The following is a 21,227-nucleotide window of genomic DNA, read 5'->3' as shown; positions in this document are numbered from 1 at the left end:
TGACGACTCTACATGTTTCGAGGCCATAGATAGGCCTAAATAAAATGTTTTTAATTGTGTACCAGTTTAAAGTTGAATATTATTTATGATTTTAACAGCAAAACATATTTCTTAATCTTGTTTTGTTTACGCTATTAAACTGTGGTATGCAAGAACATATTTAATATTTTTTATTTCCATGTACAGTAAGAGTTTATAAAAACGTTCCGACAATGGAACGTTGGTCAACAAATGTGTTTAAATTCCTTTCGATCGATCTAGCTATCTATTGTCCTGGATTATTCCCCTGTGGCATCATGTTTGCTTTTTCGCAGGAAAGATTACGTTGGTAAAAGTGAACAGTGATATGTTCCACTGGTGGTGTTGAAATGATAACTTAGGGACTTACTCCCTTATTTTGTTATTGGAATGGCTAACAGTGACTTGGATAGCGCATTTGCGGTAAAAGGGATGACATTAAAGAATCTTGTACGTACGGCTTTGCGCTCTTAGTTTTGAATGGGATTAACAGGATCTCCATATGATATCTTCATATCCCCAGTATAAGCACTGTTCAGTCAACTATGCACCCGCCACCTTGATTGTTTTTGAAATAAATAAATATTGCTTCATATTTTGTCACATACTGTTTCTTCTTTGTAGTGTATAAAGAAGTATTCAATGAAGAGTTACCCTCTTTTTTCTTTCTCTTTGCAGGTACCAGAATACCCCTCATTCGAACACTCCAAGTACACCACTCATCGCAATCCGAGTCATCATACTGAGGTAATGGAACGACGGCGACATTACAGTGACAGTCATATGTCACGTCCGTCTCGTGCCCGGAAATGGGGGTCAATCACATCCGCCAGTTCTGTCAAGTCCGAGCGCAACAAGGTACGACGACATCATTCCCAGTATTCGCGTACGTCGTCAATCAGTTCACGACGATCTTCAATTCGTCGTGAAGCAGTCCTTGCTGATCGTAGGGGTACAGCCAATATTCGAAGGATGTCAACCCAAACCATCGCCTCCAGAGGCAACTGGGGTAGTAAGTGGGAGTTTCTTCTATCCTGTATAGGTCTCTCGGTAGGCATCGGAAATGTCTGGAGATTTCCTTACTTGGCCTACGAAAACGGAGGAGGTAGGCCAAACGCTAAATTACCTACTTGGAAAGACCTTCATAATCGAATTAGCTGAGATTTATACTTAATTAACAAATTACAAATTCAGGGTCAGTATAAGTTAAATCTATGTTACTTTTCAATAAAGGAATAAATTAATATTAATTCTGTTTTTAAAGGAGGGCAATAAGAGTTGCCTTAAAAAATTATAGATTATCTAATCTTATTTCTGTAGTGGGGAACAATCTTTGTACAATTATTTGGTGATTATATAATATAATAAAAGAAAATCAAATTGGATTCACTAGATGGAAATCTTGCTTTACCAATCTGTTTGAGGATATTACTTATAATATCGATGATGGAAAGGGTATGGTCTTGGTTTTACAGAAAGATTTAGATAAGGTACGACACAAAAGATTAGCTATGTATATATATATAAATCACATCAGTGGGGGTTAAGAATAGACTAATTAGTTTGATGGATGAGAGAAAACAAAGAGTTACTGTTGATGCAGTATAGTTAAATTACGTCTTTGGTATTAGCGTTGAGCATTAGAGACTAGTGCTTTGGTCTCTGCTTTTTCCCTTATTTACATTAATTACATTGCTTTGGTCATACATAGTAAATAAATAAAGTTTGCTGACGAGGTTAAATTTTTAGGTATTTCTTACCTTAGGTCGGTTGGTAAGTTAAACAAGTAGATGGCAAACCACCTTTACTTTTATTAAGTGCAAAACACAAAATTTAGGTTACCATAATCTGGATCCAATGTTTGATATAGATGGGAAATGACAGCATAGCATGACATAAGAAAAGGATCTGGATATAATAGATAGTCACTCATGCTATCGAAGAAGTGCTCTGTTTCTACTAGTAAAGCTAATAAAGTTCTATAAAAGACATTCTAATTACCCCCCTATACAAACAACTTGTTAGATCATACTTAGAAGATTGGGTACAGTTTGGGTCTTCTTTCTAAGAAAGGATAATGAATTTTTGGAAATGATTCAGAAAATGATCGAAGAATGTAAGGATTATGTTAAAGGGATAAATTAAGAATTTTTACCCCATTTTTTTTCTTAAAAAATAATGGTAAAAGGTAACCTCATTGAATTTTAGAATATTATCCCGCGAACTTATAGAATAAAGGTCTCTAATATCTTTGTGCTGGATTCTGCAGACAATAAAACAAAACGTTTAAGATTTGGAAAAGAAGGATAGTTAAGACATTTTTCCAACATGGCGACTGGCTTATGGAATGAGATACTATCGACAGTAGAAGAGACTAGCACCTAACAAGATTTTAAGAGAGGAATCGATGATATCCTAAAAAAAATGAAGTTGGATTTATATCATTTACTATTATTTTTTTCAGGGATGAGGGTGCAGGGGCAGGTTTGAAAGATCAAATGATAAAATTTGTTGTTCATATATTACGTTATATCAATAAGAATGATTACATTTGAATACTTTTTCATGGCTTAATTTGATCTTTGATATATTCTAGTTAATGCACTCACTGTGTGACTTCTGTTGATTGATCACTTTTTAGATAGTTTCACTACTATTAATAACTGCATACAATTCATTTGTTAATAAATATATTTTTGCGAAAAGAGCTTTATTATAGTTGTTCTTAACTACAGTTTTTAGTAGCTATAAAGGTTTATACATTTCCACGCCAGTCATGTAGTCTTCTGTAATTTTAAAAAGGAAGCATTGATTTTTATAAATTAATATAAAGATCAACATAATACAACTTGTTTGTTTTTAATTATGCACAAATCTACACAAGGGCTATCTGTGCTCTGCCCACCACGGGTATCGAAACCCGGTTTCTAGCGCTGTAAGTCCGCAGACATACCGCTGTGCCACTGGGGGAATATAATACAACTACCGAAGGCTCGACATGTTTTGATTGGCAGAATTTATTTGCGACGTGTTCTAGTCACATCTAAATCTGCATCGATACTAGTAAATGTAGTAAGTTGTGTTTATTTACGTGCACAGATAATGTTCATAAACGGCAGTGTAATTCTTTTTATAAAGCTTCATCTCTCAGTCACGTACTCGCTTATTGTCCAAGGTATTTCACAAAATTATATAATATGTGAACCCACTGACTTCGAATCAACGTGTGTATTTATTGTGCGAAACATTTTCAGAAGCGATTTTGTGTTGTTCCATTGCTATTATCTAACATATTATTATCTATCATATTGCTATTATTGCATGGGGACATTTTTTGGACGATATCTAAGGGTTGATAATTAATCACTAGTGTGGTTGGCACAACATAACTGTTGCTGTTTTAACTTTGATTCCTATTTAGTTACAAAGAAGATCTTAACATAAAGTTATAATTATATTATCTTTTGGTTGGAAACAAAAAAAAGTTATTCTAAAGAAATCCCTTTAATGCTGATAATAATGCTTAGGAAAAAGTTGTTCTAAGCATTACTTTTATTATAGTCTAGTTAGAGTCTTGCCCCCGGTAATTCTGAGGGTTTTTCACGCTAAAAAAGTTTTTTTTTATAATCGCGGTGAGAAGAGAAGAGATAATAGCTTTTAGTGTATCTTTGGGCTTAACAACAATGTTGTAATTAATTTCTAAAATATTTAAAATGCATGTATTATTTATAAACTTCATTTGTCTGTCACAGTTTAATTCTGACCACTGTAAACCAGCACCTTGATATTGCAACGTTTCTCTGGTGACAGCCAACCTTCGGCTACAGTCTTTTGGAATTTGGGAGTAGAGAAATGTTACTTTGGAATCTCGTATGCGATGTATGGTACTTTTCCAAGGAGTAAAATGTTTTTTCTCTCTCCCATAGTTTAGAAATGACAACTGTTTAGTTTACAGAAATTTTCAAAATGTTTCGTAAACCATTTCTAGAGCTAGAACAGACTTTCACAAATGGGAAATCCATCTTGTACACGGCAAGTGTCTCAGTTAGATATTTTGGGTTTTCTCAAATAAGATGTTTTTAGTGACCTAGTTTTGATGTTGTATCGACTGTCTCTAGCGAGATCGCCAGGTCTAAGTTTAGAAATGTCTATAGGCTATTTCGTCTTTCCTTGCACTTGGATAACCAGTGAAATGGGCAGCGCCTGTACTTTGATAATATTGTTTTGTGTATATAATGTTTTACTCTCGCAGTCTAAGACAGGAAATTTAAACCTTGAAGCTAAAAGTGTTGTTCATTTTCATGTGCACTTGTTAGCTCTGACCACTGATTTTTGCTTTGAGTAAACATTGCTGCTCATTTTGTTTTAATATTGTGTTCAATCACTTCTCTGTCTTACATACAGTCGGAGTTAAAGATTTCAGTTTAACTCAGTAGTAAATTTCCTGCCGTTGCTCTAGCTTTAAGGTTGTTATATGTATTTCTAAGCGTACATGAAGATACCACAGATTTACTGAAATTAGAGAAGCGTCTGTTATTTTTTCTATCTTTACTTGTGTTGTCTTGATTTATCTCAGTCTTGTCTTGGTTATCGTACCATAAAGTTCTGCCCTAGTCTTGGTCTAAGTTTCATCCTAAAAGAGTTTGAATCCTATGATAGTTCATTAAAAATAGTCTAGTGCTGTTGTTGAACTTGAAATTCTATTGCCTACATTCTTATGTTAGTGTTTTGATGTAGTTTGTTTAGAAAACGTGCAAATTTTTAGTTGGTGTTAAAGTCTTGTGCGGTAAAGAAAACTACTACCACAGAGTTGTGTTGAAAAAGTATTATTTAGCGTTCACTTATATTCAAAATCGACCACCTTGTTTTTTTCAGTACATGTACCCCCAGTGGCACAGCGGTATATCTGCAGACTTACAACGCTAGAAACTGTATTTCGATATCCGTGGTGGGCACAGCACAGATAGCCCATTGTGTAACTTTGTGTTTAACTACAAACTAACTAACTAATTCAGTACATGTCTTTCACTTCCATATTGTTCAGATGTGGTGCCCTCAGGTAAGACTTATTCCATTTAGAACAACAAGACTAATAACAAGATATTTACTGCGAAGTAATTCTATGTTTTCTGACTACTGAAGTCATAATAAATACATAAAGACTAAATAAAAACGTATAATTCAAGTGAAATATCGCTACACATGTGACTAGTCATTCTCCAATGAGAGATTATTAGTTCCAGATAGCACCTGAACACCAATGAAAAACATGCTCGTTTAACTTCACATCATACTAAAGAAACAAGCGAAAGGAATGTAACGACATTCTTGACTCACGTGGTGTGAAAACAGTATAATATAACAAATTTTAAAAATTTCTATATTAATACAGGGAAGTAGAAAACACATAGTATATTTGATGACGAGGAACCCACTTTGAGACTAATAATGGTTGGAGACGGCTTGAATGGGTAATGAAGAAATATAAGTTTAACATAACAGCCTGAAAACAGCAAATGTACAACGTTTCAACAAGGTTTTGTCATCTTAAACTTATATAAAAGTTTTTCTTCATTACCCATTCAAGCTGTCTCCAACCATTATTTATCCTAAGAAGAAGCTGTGCAACCATGTTTGAAGGAGCCATGGGCAATATGCAGGCCACAAGAACCTAGTAATCGCCATGTAACTGAGAAACTACACATACTATAGCTCTGAACATACTAAGTGTATCTTCATGAAAGTTAGCAAGCTTTTCATAAACATTATAAGTCTGTTGTATACAAAAAATCTGATTACTTAATTATTTTTAATAAAGGTTTCTCTATAAATTTACAAAGCCTTTGCCGAGTCAGACTGAATGAAAGGTGATTTCATGCTAGGAATAACCTATAGAACTTCCCAAATTAATATCACAAGTTTTTTTTTCTGCAAAACTTTATACCTTATGTGTTATTGTCTCTACACTAACACTAAATACATCTAAATACTAAATAGTGAAGCGAAAAGTTGAAAAATATGAAATAAGATCACAAATACCTTGTGTTTTCTAGAATTACAGCAGACCGTAACAAAAATTATAATTACTAATTCTAATAGCATCATGATTCTAACCTTTTCACATAATTTCATTGATTTATTGCTCTTTAAACTACTGTAACAAAGCAATAAATTGCCTAGCTTAGGATAAAAAGACTATCCAGTTGTATCATACACCAGCAACCTACATACATTCCTCATGGAGAGATCACGATAAATCTTTTATTTTTGTTCCCTTCAAGTTTTCTTATTTAACCAAAGTTATACAAAACAAGAAATGTGGCACTACTTTAGTCTTGAGGCTTTTTACACTTGAGAGCATAGTTTATTAAGCCTCCCCCTTGATCACTTTATTGGTTATCAAAAAAATAAAACTAAAAAATTCATGGAGCTTTCAAATATGCATTTTTGAATGAAAAAAACAACAGCCACATAATAGAATGTCCCAAAACTACTACAGTTTACCTGGCTTTCTTAACTATGCTACAAATAGGCTTAAAAAATTCCATTATTGCTTAAAGCAGCATTTTTAGTCTATTCTCATCAAGCTCTCCTTACAAAGTATCAGCATTACCATTAAAACAGAACAGACAATAATCTGATTTATGTCAATCAGAATGTGCTCTTTCTATTGGTTATAAACATGCACAATAGCATTGTCAGAGACAGAGTGAGAGATTGGAGGGTTTTCGATATCTATAGTACATGTTTCTAAATGGTTGAACACTTTGAATTCCTTATCAGGGAAAAGTAATAATTATATAAATGAGAAAGTCAGAGCAACACAACATCATGCGACTCAGAAGGGTGCAGACTGAGAATTTATTTAAATATCTCCTTTTCAAATTACGAACTTAAAATTTAGACAATATCAAAATTTGAAATATAAATTAGGTTTGATGCCAAGTTTATTAACATTAATTAATAATAAAGTAGTTTAATTACATTTTAAATACCATATTTTTCGGAATATAAGACGCACGCTTACTTTGAAGACCAAGTTTTGGGGAAAACTTTACTAACTCCATTACTGTAATTTATTTTTTTTTATTATTTAGGGAGCATTATAAATAGTTATGATTTTAAAAGAAAAAAACTACTATTGTTATAAATAACACATTCAATTGAACTAAACTATGCATGCCTATTTAAATATATTTACACATGGCTTGTGTATATCGTATACATACATATATATTATTCATACCTTCAGTGTATAGGATGCAAGCAGATTTTGACATCAAATTTTGGGGTAAAAAAAGTGCGTCTTATACTCCGAAAAATATGATACAATTCTGTAAAAAGGTTGCAACATACGCAGTTTGACCCTCCCATGCTGGTTGTGTGATCAAATCCTGTCACCAAACATGCTTGCTTTTTCAGCTGTGGGGGTATTATGACGTGATGGCCTCCCACTATTTGTTGGTAGAGCATCCGAAATGTTTGAAGTGGGTGGTTGTTGACTAGTTACTCGTCTTCTAGTCTATCACTTAAAAATATCCCCCCCCCCAAGTAGTTTTGCACAAAATCAAAAACAACAAACTACACATTCCAAGTGATAAAGTACACAAATATAATAGTACTATGGTGTTTATTCATAAATGTTTTTATATATACATACCATACTTCAGATGTTAATCCTTTAATTTTCAGAAAGCACTCACATGTGCAACAAGCATACAAGTAAAACCCTGTTACTTTTTCATATTTAGGTTCTCTCTAACGAAGCAAAATACTCCAGATATTAACCAGTAAAATACACTAAATATTCAGTCACTTATAATATGGTTTGTATTTCCCGATCAACAGCAAGGAAAAACAACCCAGCCAAATGAGTAAAATAATAACACACCGTAATAAACAATATTGATAAATATGTTCTTTTCTTGCAAGTTAGCAGAAAAACACTTCAACACTGACCTTGTCCAGCATGAGGGGCTCCAACAACCACAGTGGAAGACTTAGGTGGATAGCCTGCTACAATAAGAACAGAATAATGTAAGACATGGAATAGCAATTGGATCTGTCAATATTCTAAACTACGATCTCACAAAAAAGCAAGGGAAATCAAAATAACTCCGAAGACAAATATTACACACATAATACATCAACACCAACCTTGTTCAGCATGAGGGGCTCCAACAACCACAGTAGAAGATTTAGATGGATAGCCTGCTACAATGAGAACAGGAGGATGTAAGGATTCATACTTGGGTATAAAAATAGAGAGAACAAGTAACATCAATACAAAAGACACAATAAAACCAACACGACCCACCTAATACATGCACAAAAAACATGCAACGTATTAAAGATATCCTTAGAGATCCACTGTTAGTTTCACACTACATACTATACACAGACTGAGGGATGTTAAAGGTGTAGTTAGAAATTATAAAACTGTCATCTTAATATTAGATTTATAAAAGGACTTCTGAAAGGAAAAATTACATACCCCATTACTAAGCATTGTAGGCTTAAATCTTGTCAGGACCACTGAACTTTTTGATACACTTGATATCAGTACAATAAATGTTTAAATTATCTTTATAGATAGGCCTACAAATCTGTCTACTAATGATATAATTGAGAGAGTTACTACATTTTTAGAGATCTACCAGTAAAAAAAGGAAAATCCATTTCAACTAAAATATATAATACTTAGACTAAAGTATAAGAATTTAAAAAATTCTAACCCATTTCATTAAATTAAAAAAAATTGTATACCAATTCTCCAAAACTTTTCTATTATAATAAGGCTTCACAAGCTGCATTCTCAGTAAATTTTTTTACCAACATGACCCATGCAGTACAACTCACAAACACAAATGGCAGGCAAACAAAAAACCACTAACCACCCACCTGCCATAGGAAAGACAGGAACCCCACCTGGAGGAGGGGGATGATGGGAATAAGTTGGAAAAGGGGCAGATCCAGCCCCTGTATCAGATGAAAGCAGCATGAGATAAAATGAGAAATAATGAAAGAGAGTAGAGCAGAATATTAAAAACGTATTTAACGTATTTAACGAATATTAAAAACGTATTTTAGTAAGCATATGAATTTTCAAAATATATTTCCAAATATAAAAAAAATAAGCAAACTGCAAAAACCCATCTATAAAACAAAAATACCATAAATGTACAGGATGTAAATAATGAAAATTATACTCGTACATAATAAACAATTACTATTCAAATTTGTTAGATAATGGATGTCGTAATCATGTTTCCCAACAGTTATCGGTTATCTTAGAAAGAAGGCCAAAGTTCAGATACTGTTAAATGATATTAAGCCTATACTACTAGGCTGTAATGGTTGACGTTACAGTATTACTTTATAGTATATATCTAGCTTGAATGGTAGAGTGAATTCTAATCCAAACATGAAATCTATTTCTGACATCAGCTTATCAATGTAAACACGTGAATCTCCCAAAAACAATAATCACTGATAAGATAAAAGCTTTCTCAGTTCGAAATAAAATGAAGCTTGGCTAGTTCATCATGAATAAACCCATACAAAACAAGAACTTCCATTAAAGTTTATATTGTACACATAGCTATTCGAAGAATTTTCTTCTAGAAGTTAAGAGTTTTATCTAATCTCAGTTGCCGCTTTAAAATGTTAAATTACCTAATAAAACCTCACATCCAAAAAATTTAAATCAACTTTATGCATATATTCCATTGGAATGCAAGCCAACTTTAAAGTACACATACATACATGCTTCAGTTTTTATTTTAATAAAGTTTTACTTGTGTATTTTAAAGCTGTCTTGATACGTATTGAAAGCTTACATATTAAAACCAAGTATGTAACTAGAAGAAGACTTGTATTAAAACACGCACCATCTGTGTACTGTAACTTGTCACTATAAAAATACATGTAACTTATTTTAATGCATGCCCATACTCCTGTATGGAGTTCTGAATTTTTACTTGTAGTTCAACCGGTTAGCTTTAAATACTTTTATTCATAAAATGATTAAAATAAACCTGCTCACAATGGGCTAGTATATCATACGTATAGGACAGCAAGATAACATTTACACATAACAAAGGTAAAAATAGCTTCAAGTTCAAAAAAAGAAGCTAAAACATGAACTGAGTTATAAAAAAGGTAAAAATAGCCTCAATTTAACAGAAGCTAAAACATGAAATGAGTCATAAAAAGGTAAAAATAGCTTCAAGTTAATAGAAGCAAAAATATGAACTGAGTCATAAAAAAGGTAAAAATAGCTTCAAGTTCAAAAAAAGAAGCTAAAATATGAACTGAGTTATAAAAAAGGTAAAAATAGCTTCAAGTTAACAGAAGCTAAAATATGAACTGAGTTATAAAAAAGGTAAAAATACCTTCAAGTTAACAGAAGCTAAAACATGAACTGAGTCATAAAAAGGTAAAAATAGCCTCAAGTTAACAGAAGCTAAAACATGAAATGAGTCATAAAAAGGTAAAAATAGCCTCAAGTTAACAGAAGCTAAAACATGAAATGAGTCATAAAAAGGTAAAAATAGCTTCAAGGTAACAGAAGCTAGAACATGAACTGAGTCATAAAAAGGTAAAAATAGCTTCAAGGTAACAGAAGCTAGAACATGAACTGAGTACAGTTCCTCCATAATTTTTCATACAAGACATGAACACGGAGAGCAACTGTGTCGAAAAAATATATTTCACTTGAAACACTGTCGTCTTTCACCTTCTTACAAAAGACTTACAAACTTTAAACACTAACAATGTTGTGAATGAACTTCTACCTTTTCTAGTTAAGCCTGAATGAAAAAGCCATGATAAAGAGCAACAACAGGCTAATTAGTAACTTGGATGCTTATGGAATAGACATAAAAGTTACAAAATCAGTTAAAAAGTTGTAAGCAAACTAAAGTAGTACGAGGACATTTTCAGAAATTAGGAAGATGAACTGCCTCCATAATCTATTTTCACGATTATTTATACCAATGATTTAGATGATATTTTAGACACATGAAATAAGATAATGGGGAAGTCTCATTTTTCAAAGAATGTTTAGGATAGAATGTGAAAGATGAGTTTCAATATTAAGAAGTGCATCCGAGGCACAGAAAAAATGTTTCTTGTGTAAGAAGAGAATTGGAGTTACATAAAATGAGAAGAACTTAAGAGTGATCGTGAAAAAAACTATTATAGCTTTTAGCTGAGTATTATTTACTTGTGGTGAAAGAACTAGAGGATTCTACATTTAAATTTAAAAGAATTTTTAACATCATGGTAAGAAAGTTATCGTAAACTTCAAGAAGATTCTAGTTTGGCCTTATCTGAAGTACCGTCTCTAGCTGTGATCTTATTACAGCAACAGGGCAGAGAAGTTTAATAGACTAATATCTAATTTAAGGAATTACAGCCATATGTACAAGGCTAGGCTTAAAGCTTTGGACTCATTTTTGCATGAATAGAGATTTAAAGATGATTTTACTCAGAATCTGTTTGATTGGTGAAATAAAAGCGTTAGAAATACAACATGATCATTAATGAAAATAGGCTTACTGTTTGGATGTTCACATGCAGTTTTGTTTTCAATAAAATAATTTGGTTAATCATAAACTTAGGGAATAATTTGGTTAGGGATTTGACGTGTGGAGCTATTCTGCATTATTTCAAAATTTTGTTGGAGAGGTATGTGGACTTTTAAGACGTTAGGTAGTGTTGAAATGACCAAAATTTAAGTGTTTTGAAGTTTTAATTTCATTATTAAAGTATAGTTTTCTTAAAAAAGGTTCTACTTAGACAATTTATTTTCCTATTGAAATTTGATTGAGCTTGGAAAAAAAAACCAATGAAATCTTTTTGCATATTTTAAATAATCCACTATGTAAAAAAATGAATGAATATCAGAGTAAAATTACAAAACATGACACATACGGTATTGTATACAAATGGAACTAGCCAAAGAAAACCACCATATAATTAAAATATATTCACTTCTAATAATTTACCATTAAAAAATGGAAGTTGTAATTATGAACTTTTTCTATTTTTATAATCTGAGCAAAACAATATTGTATTGGTCAACATGAAACTGTTGCCTGTTTTATGGTGAACTGCTGTAGTTATTATTTCAGATTATGCATTTTCATAAGTCTTGTAGCACAAACTGATATAAGTTGTGTTTCTGAAAAAAATTCAGTTGATTGGTGTGAAAGGTCATGAATGTTTTTTAAAATGGTCTGAAAAAGTTACTTTGTACAAACATGTAGCAAAAAATAGAGGAATTTACAAAAACTATTAATTGTGGACTTGTGCAGTTTCTGGTATTTTTGTTACATGAACATGCTTTCATTAGCATGTTTATGAATACACTTACCTCCTGCATAAGCACCAGGTGGAGGATTATAAGCATTTGGAGGTGGAGCACTACTATAGGGAGGTGGAGGTTCTGAATAAGGTGCGGCTGGTTTTGATGAATCCATTTCTTTTCAAAATCTACAGGAAAATACTTCCAACAATGTAAATAGTTTGTACAGTGTTCACAACAATAAAACAATTCTACATTAACATATCTCTAGCAACAAAGACCAAAGTTACTAAAATTAACAATACAATTTATAAAATTTTTCTGTAACATACAGTGCTTTAAATATATACACACACACACACATGTAAAACAAAATCTATCTGTTTGTTTGTTTGTCTGCCTCGTTCACTGTGCAGGTCACACTTCCCTCACATGAAGGTGCACAAAATGACAATTTTTCATTGATATACGCATTTTTCGTCTGCTACTAGAACAGGTAATTCTATCATTAAGATATACATTACACGAATAAATTCTATGCAGACTCGACTTGAGTTAACATTTAATTTAGAATATAGCATCATAAACCTATTTGTTTACAGATCATTAATTATACATCTACTAATACATCATATATTTAATCTCACACACAAAAGAAATGTATGCAGAATTAGAATGTCGTGTGTGAAAACGCAAACAGTAAACATGGCCTATAAAATAAAATTATACTGTCTGTCATAAAAGAGACTACGTGAAAAGATTAAGGCTTACATTATAATACTTATTATGTGCAATGAGATTAAAGTCAAGTCAGCAAATATATTATATCCTACATTTTTTCTCCGAGTGATTCTATACCTGAAGTGGAATGTTTTTTTGATACATTATAAAATACAACATTGCATTTTGTTTGTAGTTTAACTCGTACATCAGTGTCATAACGTGAATATGGTATCACATTCATAAAAACAGATTAAATTTACATTAAAGCAGATTCAACATAATATTACATACATATTTACGTTTGAAATTTTAATATTTGAGAAGGTATGATGGGGGACATAGAGCTAGGCTTATCCTGTTCAACAGAATGGACACTCATACGTGTACAAGATAACCTAAATATTCTCCAGAAGGGCCTATTTATCCTTGACAATGAAGGAAAAATAAAAACATCATTCATAAGGAAGCCCGATTTAAAACAGGTTTGTAGTTTATTTTCAAATATCAAATCTGAGGTTGTTTTATTTCATAAATTCACAAAATTTATTTACCTGTTGAAATATAGAATGGGAAAACAGAGAGAAAGAGTAGGTATTTTTTCCAAATGCTGGGCAATACTGCTAGTATTTCTATATAATAAAATTGGTTATACAATTTATAATTCAAACCGATTATACAAAAAGAGAGAGAGTACAGTTGATATCGTGCAGCTCTAGCTTTATCCTGTTTGGGAATAAGGCCCAATTTCTCATGCTACCACTTTTGGAAGCCTTCCATTGTTTTGACTGCTCACTGTTCTTGATAATAACTGTTAACCAAACCATTTAAAAAACTGCCCTCTAGATCGTTTTTCCTCATACAATATTTGGTCTTATAGTATAAGCAGTCAAAAACCTAGCTTAAATCCTTACAATTAGTTTATCAAAACAAAAACAATATGATATCATACAAAAAGGAAATTTTTTACAACAGGACATCTTGCCTTGAATACTATGTTTTGACAACTCATGCTCCTTCTAAAGTAAAACCTTCCCACTTGTATCTTCTTGCCAACCACGACTGTAAAACATTATCGAAGATATTTGTAGTAATTATAACCCAATCAATCATTTTTTTCATATAACTAAGTATCACAATAATTACTTCAAAAAACATGTTTAATACCCATGATGTAGAAACTTTTCTCTTTAATCGGTATTCCTTCTACTCAAATACCCACACTAACATTTGTGGGTATGTTTTTGCTTTCATCTATATCAGTGGTTCTGAACCTTTTTTGCTCCATGCCCCACCTCGACACCTCAAAACACTTGATGCCCCCTTAATATAAAAACGAATTTGGTGATGAAAAGGTATAATAATATAATGTAAAATTTAGAAATTTACTTTTGAGTAATGGAACATTTTTCGCTCTTCACACCCAAATGAAAAAATTTTCTTATTGTAGCATTTTCAAATTGCCCCCCTATGGGGCATGCGCCCCACGTTCAGAATCACTGATCTACATGTATATGTATGACAGGAAGGATGTAAGAGCAGCATGCAACTGTATAGAGAATTATCAATGCTAAGACAAATATGTCATTTTATATATCTACAGTGTAAAAACATACAAACAAAAAAACTTAATGGATCAAATGGAAAAGAAAAACTAGAAATATGTAATCAATTATTTAGTTTTTATTAAGGGCAGATCTCAGTCTACATATATATCATTTTACCTCCCACAGTCAGTCTTCACTGTACATGAGCCCTCTACCAATTTTCTCACAATGGAAAAAAAACAAAAACTAATTAGCTCATTAAAATACCTTTTAATGATTTGAAATCGTAAATCTGTTTCTTTAGTTCAAACAGCACAACATGCTTACATGATTTGAATGCCTTTTCATACTTCACTTCAGAAGTGGGATGGCAACATAACTTTGGTAGTCACTTGTCAGTCAAATTATTACAATGGAATTTCATGGGTACCATTTTCTGCATTCCGAACTACTAATATTTATTCCTATGTATTTCAAATGTGTAAAAAACTAAAATCTGATTTGTTAAAAAATATTATATGTGATACAAGATACCAGAAAACTAAATTGTATCCAGTAGCTCTGTGTTTCCACACATCATGCGAGTGTGTGAAACTACCTTCAAGTGAATTTTTATCTAAATTGTATCCAGTAGCTCTGTGTTTCCACACATCATGCGAGTGTGTGAAACTACCTTCAAGTGAATTTTTAATCAATCCTTTTGAGTTTCCTTTTTTTCCCCCAAATTCCATAAAAATACAAGTTGCTAATTAAAGTCTCATGTGGAACCATATTAAAAGCTATGCGAGTGTGTGAAACTACCTTCAAGTGAATTTTTCATCAATCCTTTTGAGTTTCCTTTTTTTTCCCCAATTCCATAAAAATACAAGTTGCTAATTAACGTCTCATGTGGAACCATATTAAAAGCCATGCAATTAAATAATTTGAACTGTAAGTCATAAACTTTTTACAAACTAAGTTAAAATCCCCTAGTATTAAACACTACCCTCAACTCTACTAGACACGTATATTACTTTAAGTAATCCTCACTCAAACCTCCCAAAACACTCCATTTCCCAATCGACATAAGAAAAGCTCTTCCCTACACTTAAAACTAGATGTACTTTTGCACGGTCCCCCAAAAGTGTTCCATTTCAAGATTAAATAAAACCAAAATTAAGAGTAACAAATATTCTATTTCTTGCTTTTGAAGTTCATATGTCATGCTCATGTTTTACTGATGTCACAACAGTACAAATTGCAATGTTAAACGTCCCTTATGTGATATCATTTTAGTGTCTACTGACTGACTGTACAGTGGTATGAGTGGTTAAAACAAGTGACCCCCTCCAGGTGGCATTTAGCCCCTTTTGGGGGAATTAATCCACTCAATCTGGTTATTTACATAAATTCCCAATAATATCATGTTTCAACCTATTACCGTACTTAAAAGTGTCAGTATGCATCTCAAAAGATGAAAAATACCTCAAAGAGCTATACGACATTTTTATCTTTAAAACTTTGCAGTAGGTTATTCTACTTGTCAATGAACTCTTTTGTTTTGTCATTAATATGATCACTTGCTTTTCAATGTCACTGGTGTCACCAAGGGTTGTCAAGTACAAATGACCTCCTCTTTTTGAACTTTCCCAAGTTTTGATGATCAGGGAAAATAAAGACTAATGCTACAAAAACTGCCAAATGTGGCATTGTAATCTTATATTAATACCTATAACCTCTTTAATTTTCTAATATGTTTCTTCAATCTAACATGAATCTTACTGTGGCCTACACGTGTTGCCAATTTCAGAAATGAACCCCACTCCCCCTGAAAAAAAAAGTAATGTCCATGAATATGCACTACAAAAATTGTATTTCCTTGTGTTTCTACATTGACTCTCTACATTGTTTGGAACATCTTGAAATTAAGTGTCTGGTAAACAAATTCTAGTTCTAATTCTTCAACGTACTCTACAGTATATATATAATAATAACTTCCAATCAGATTAATTATGTTTTTAGATCAAAACTTAAAATCAACCTGATCATCAGAAGAGCTAATTAAATATATTTTCTTACATGATTAAAATGCATTATTTTAATAAGTGGATACCCTTTCTGTTAAGAATATTTTTTGTTGTAATCCCATTGTTAGTCCTAAATACATATTTTAGGCTAACAATGCAAAACAATCTATAATAACAGCATAATAATAAACACTAAATCAAAATAAAAAGTCACGACATTGTACTAACTAGCATAACCAATACTGTTAATGAAAATAACAATAAACAAATACTTAGTTTGAAAATCCTTTATTTTCCATCTCTTTCTCTCTCAATAGCAGCAACAGTTCCAAAACTATAAACTATTATTCATAATTTTCTAAAAGCAGCTTCATATCTCACTCTATTGTTTTTACACTTTAGTTAAACAAGTATTATAAATCAATCAAATGCATTTTGGGTCAGATCAGCTAGCATGACAGCACTACTTTGTACTTGCAACTCCTTACTTGTGATCTAAATGCTTATGCATAAATTAAGAAACATTATAAGATACAGTTACCCTACATAATCATTAACAATAACTTTTTCTATTGCACCCAAGAATACATAAAACCTGTAGATGGGACCTTATTTTTTCTTTTCTCCCTGTACATACAAAAACAGGATGATGCTGGTAATGGTATTAAGTTATCTATATAAATTGTACTGCAATTCATGACATAGTATACTACATTCAAATTAACAATATGTGGCAGTGGTGTTGCGACTATACACCACACTCATATAAATTGACATTAAATAGCATACGTAGTGTGTAAGTATACCATGCATTTTTGTCTTCTTATTTTAATATAGTATTTTTTTCAGAATTAGTAAGCTATTCTAGTATGTGCAGGGATTGAAATATTACATTCCTGAGGAATTTCATCTTTTAAGTTGGCTTTCCCAATCACGAATGCATGATCCATCTGTATTCCTTTAGTTATGACCAAAGAAGTTAAATGTATTGCATGGATTAAATAATAATAAAAAACAATTCATGAGGAAATGCAACTTTACATGAGGGACTGTAATCTTCCTGATAGCTCTCCCTTGAGTGAACCTAATGGTATTTCTTTATTTCTATCCCTGATGTGCAATTTCCCCATGACATGTCATCAATAAAGTTGTTTAACTGCATTCCTTCTAGCTGCCTCTGTTCTTTGTCATTCACTTAAGGTAAAAGCTGGTCTGTCCATGGGTGGTATGGCTGTAATGCTACACCTTGTGAAAGGATTTCAACAGCTCTCCTCCAGTGATAAGTCATGTGATGCCCCAAGGTTATAGCTGCTCTTTAAGTGTTAATGAGAAGGCCAGTCACATAGGTAGTGCTAGTCCCTCTGGGTAAGTCTGACATTACATCTGGTCACTTAACTCAATCTTTCACTCATTTAAAAAAAAAGAGAAGGGATGTGCAAGAAACTATATTTATTAAAGGGGAGACAGATGAAACAACTATGAGAAATGCTGGCCTAACTGTTACACTGCAACAGTAAGTTATTTAAAGAGACTTTTACTGTCATACTATGCTTGTAATACTATTAAACAAAATTTAAACAGTTCTTCTTCATTAAAAACTTTAGTATATAATTTTACCCCAACTCCACCAACTACATGAAAAATGGCCAAGTAGTAGTTTGATGAACTCTTAGGTATGTTAACTCGGCAAAGCATGAGATGCCAAAAACTGGCCACTCAAATTTTAGTCTTTCAATATGAAATAAAGTGTAAAGTCTACTGAAAACTGTGCCATTTAAAGTTAATATGTTTTCATTCTTTACACACTTACAGACTACATTAAGATTTCCATCTTTTAGAAATTAACTAGGTGTAATTTAAAATACGGACTTTTAAGTTCAGGTATACAAAATATTATGTACAAGTCTGATTTTCTGAATGATCATTATATAATACAATATATAGTACAATTTTTCACTTGTAAAACAAAGGGTAAAATATATATATATAAATTAAGATTAAATGACACAGCTTGAACAAAATGGTATTAAAAAAAAAGTGTTTTATATCTTAGAACTTTCTAGATGCATTACATTTCAGCAGTAATTTGTATAATATACATTGTTTCAACATAGAGTTAAGTAGAAAAACAAAAGTTACAAATGTAATTCACCAAATATTCAATAAGTCATAAGGCCTAGATACTTATTTCTGTTTGCATACATCACATTTTGTAGAAGTACAGTAACATGCAGTAATCTTGCTGCATTCCTTACACAACTTTTTGTACTTTCAGAAGATATGCTATTTACTCAACCCAGTGGAATGTTGGATTTCAGAATTCATACTTATAATTTCATCTAATGAAAGCACCACCTGTGAGTGCACAAAACTGTGGTTATCATAAACATGTGCTATTACATTATATAATATCTCAAGGGCCTCTTCCACATAAATTCCATGCAATATAAACAGTCAAAGAATATAATTTCATTAGAATTTTGTAGTTGAGAGATATTTGACCTACCCTAACTAGCATCCTTTCCCTAGCCTCAACTTCAAGTGACATCATCACACAAAATGGTTTTGATAATATTCTTACTCTGAATCACTTTATCAACACTTCTTTTGCCTCTTTATTTTAGGTAAAAAAAGAAAAAAGACTCTGAACTCCTCCCATAATAAAAGTTCTTTGTATAGAAGCACTTGTTGAATTGTTACTATGGCTCCTAATTTGCCTAAAACTTAAAACGTATGAAATATAAGTTTAAACAAGAAAATATCATGACCTATTTTTGAGTGGGTATTCATTACTAATGCTAAGATAACACTTACAACACAAGTTACAAAATCATTATAAGTTAACTTATAACTTAAAACTCTAAGTAAAAAAAGCATTTCTAAATTCTATTGTCCCAGATCAGCCGTTTATACTAGTTACTATGATTATTTAGTGTTGTGGTTCTAAACAATTATAATTTTTCTACATGCATCACCTTACAAGTTACAGTTTACCTTCGTCATTACCATTATTTAAAACAGTTTACAAAATAACTGCGATTTAACCAAAAATTCCGAAATTTCAACACACGATTAGGCCTTACCTCTCGCTCAACTACTATGACTCCCGTACGCATACAACATTATGAACTTTGTGCAGTAGAGGGCAAATATTTATAAGACGAAAAAAAGCATTTTATCATTAATAAAATTTCATCAGATTGTGCAAGCTTTCGGTGCGTGGGGCAATATATTTTCAACATGACGAAAACAAACTGTGCCCTTAATATATACATAGTATTATTTTACTATTTTAGAAAAATAAAAAGGTGCACAATAAAGAAATTTTTGCCAGAAAAAAAAACAAACAAATAAAGAATGAAAGTTACACTTTAACAATAAATAATAGGTAACTACACAAAACCGTATAAAATTCTCCTGGCTTACAGAGGAGGACTACTAGGATAATACCTTAGATGTAAATGTTGTCATATGAGAATAAACCAAGATTTTTGAACTTGTTTTTTCCTAGAAAAAGAAGAATTAGAAGGGATCTGATTGTGGTGTTTAAATTCGTTAATGAGATTGGTAGTGTCGATGCATCACATTTTTTCGTATTTAATGGAGATAATGGTAACACCAGGGAACACAAATATCAATTTGGGCATGGTAAGAGTCTCCTTCAGCTTAGACAGCTTTATTCTTCCAACAGGGTGGTTGGCCCTTGGAACTGGTTGCCTTCAGATGTGGTAGATGCAGTAATTTAAGGAAGTTTAAGAGAAAGCTTGATATATATTTCAATGATAGGAGCTGACTTTGAAACTTGTGTGTGTGTGTGTGTGTTTAATTTAATGGATAGGATGGTCTGGATGGACCAATAGGTCACTTAATTTGTTGTACTTTGACGTTATGTTATTAATATTAAGACTAATGTCACTTGTGTCAACCTCATAAAGCTCTGTGCGTAATTATTTCGCAAACAAAAATTGAATTAAATAGTAAACGTTAAGATGTCGAAAGTTATGTTCCTCAAAGTGAATCTTTAGAATGAATCTTCTGTTTGGTTTTTACTGTTCGACGAAAAATATCATTAAAGATCTCTCCATTCATCTTATAATAGTTTTATTTGTCTTTCGTTTTTAATACATATTTTATTTTATATCACGGAATTATATTTCTAATAATTATCACTTAACATTTTTATTTTTTACTCGAATAATACTTATTATTATTAAAGCTTATTAATTACTATTGTTGCGTCATCGAGGTCACGTGACTGGTGTGGCGCCCTCTAGTTTCTAGAACTATTTTGTTCTTTCAAGAATGCTCTAGTATTTACTAGATTGGGGTAGGCTGGTATATATAAGAGGGGGACAACGTGACGCGGTAATATGTGTGTGTAGATAGTGAGTAATTGAACTGCAGTCAGAAGTATTATTGACGTTCGTTGATATAGCGTTTGTTTAGCGCGATTATTGAAAACAAGTGTATCGTAAAGTTATATTTGGAAAGAATAAACCAGTTTTATTAAGTAAAGACTTGTGTCGCTAAAGTTTCGTCGGAATGAAGTTACGGAAAGTTAATTAACAAACGGAGACGTAACAATATCCAATTATTGTGTGTAGTATTTAAAAAAGTTAGTGAAAC

The 21,227-nt window shown here is 32.0% G+C and overlaps 2 protein-coding genes across 11 annotated transcripts in view; one reads left to right on the top strand and one right to left on the bottom strand.

Annotated features, from left to right (window-relative positions):
* LOC106462163 (sodium-dependent proline transporter-like) overlaps positions 1 to 21,227 on the top strand; it is an 81,838-nt gene that overhangs the window by 11,827 nt on the left and 48,784 nt on the right. For both annotated transcript variants that reach the window (XM_022389332.1, XM_013922062.2), the window contains exon 2: positions 697 to 1,123. In XM_022389332.1, coding sequence (XP_022245040.1) covers positions 697 to 1,123 — 427 coding nt within the window. The remainder of the gene's footprint in view (positions 1 to 696; positions 1,124 to 21,227) is intronic.
* LOC106462164 (extensin-like) lies at positions 7,936 to 19,835 on the bottom strand. Of its 9 annotated transcripts, none has more exons than XM_022389333.1 (5): positions 14,001 to 14,043; positions 12,398 to 12,516; positions 8,920 to 8,997; positions 8,176 to 8,232; positions 7,936 to 8,034 (listed from the first exon to the last, which is right to left on the bottom strand). In XM_022389333.1, exons 1-5 carry the CDS (start codon positions 14,026 to 14,028, stop codon positions 7,951 to 7,953), a joined length of 366 nt encoding a protein of 121 aa, XP_022245041.1. In that variant the 5' UTR covers positions 14,029 to 14,043; the 3' UTR covers positions 7,936 to 7,950. The 9 variants fall into 9 exon arrangements, with proteins under 9 accessions (XP_022245041.1, XP_022245049.1, XP_022245050.1 ...); XM_022389335.1 differs by lacking the exon at positions 14,001 to 14,043 and adding an exon at positions 19,685 to 19,830 and having other exon boundaries at positions 7,948 to 8,034; positions 12,398 to 12,529; XM_022389334.1 differs by lacking the exon at positions 14,001 to 14,043 and adding an exon at positions 19,685 to 19,827 and having other exon boundaries at positions 7,948 to 8,034.

Source organism: Limulus polyphemus, unplaced genomic scaffold, assembly GCF_000517525.1.
Source record: "Limulus polyphemus unplaced genomic scaffold, Limulus_polyphemus-2.1.2 Scaffold1107, whole genome shotgun sequence".
Taxonomy (NCBI): domain Eukaryota; kingdom Metazoa; phylum Arthropoda; class Merostomata; order Xiphosura; family Limulidae; genus Limulus; species Limulus polyphemus.
The sequence above is the reverse complement of the archived record's forward strand: the minus strand, read 5'-3'. Positions and strand labels throughout refer to the sequence as shown.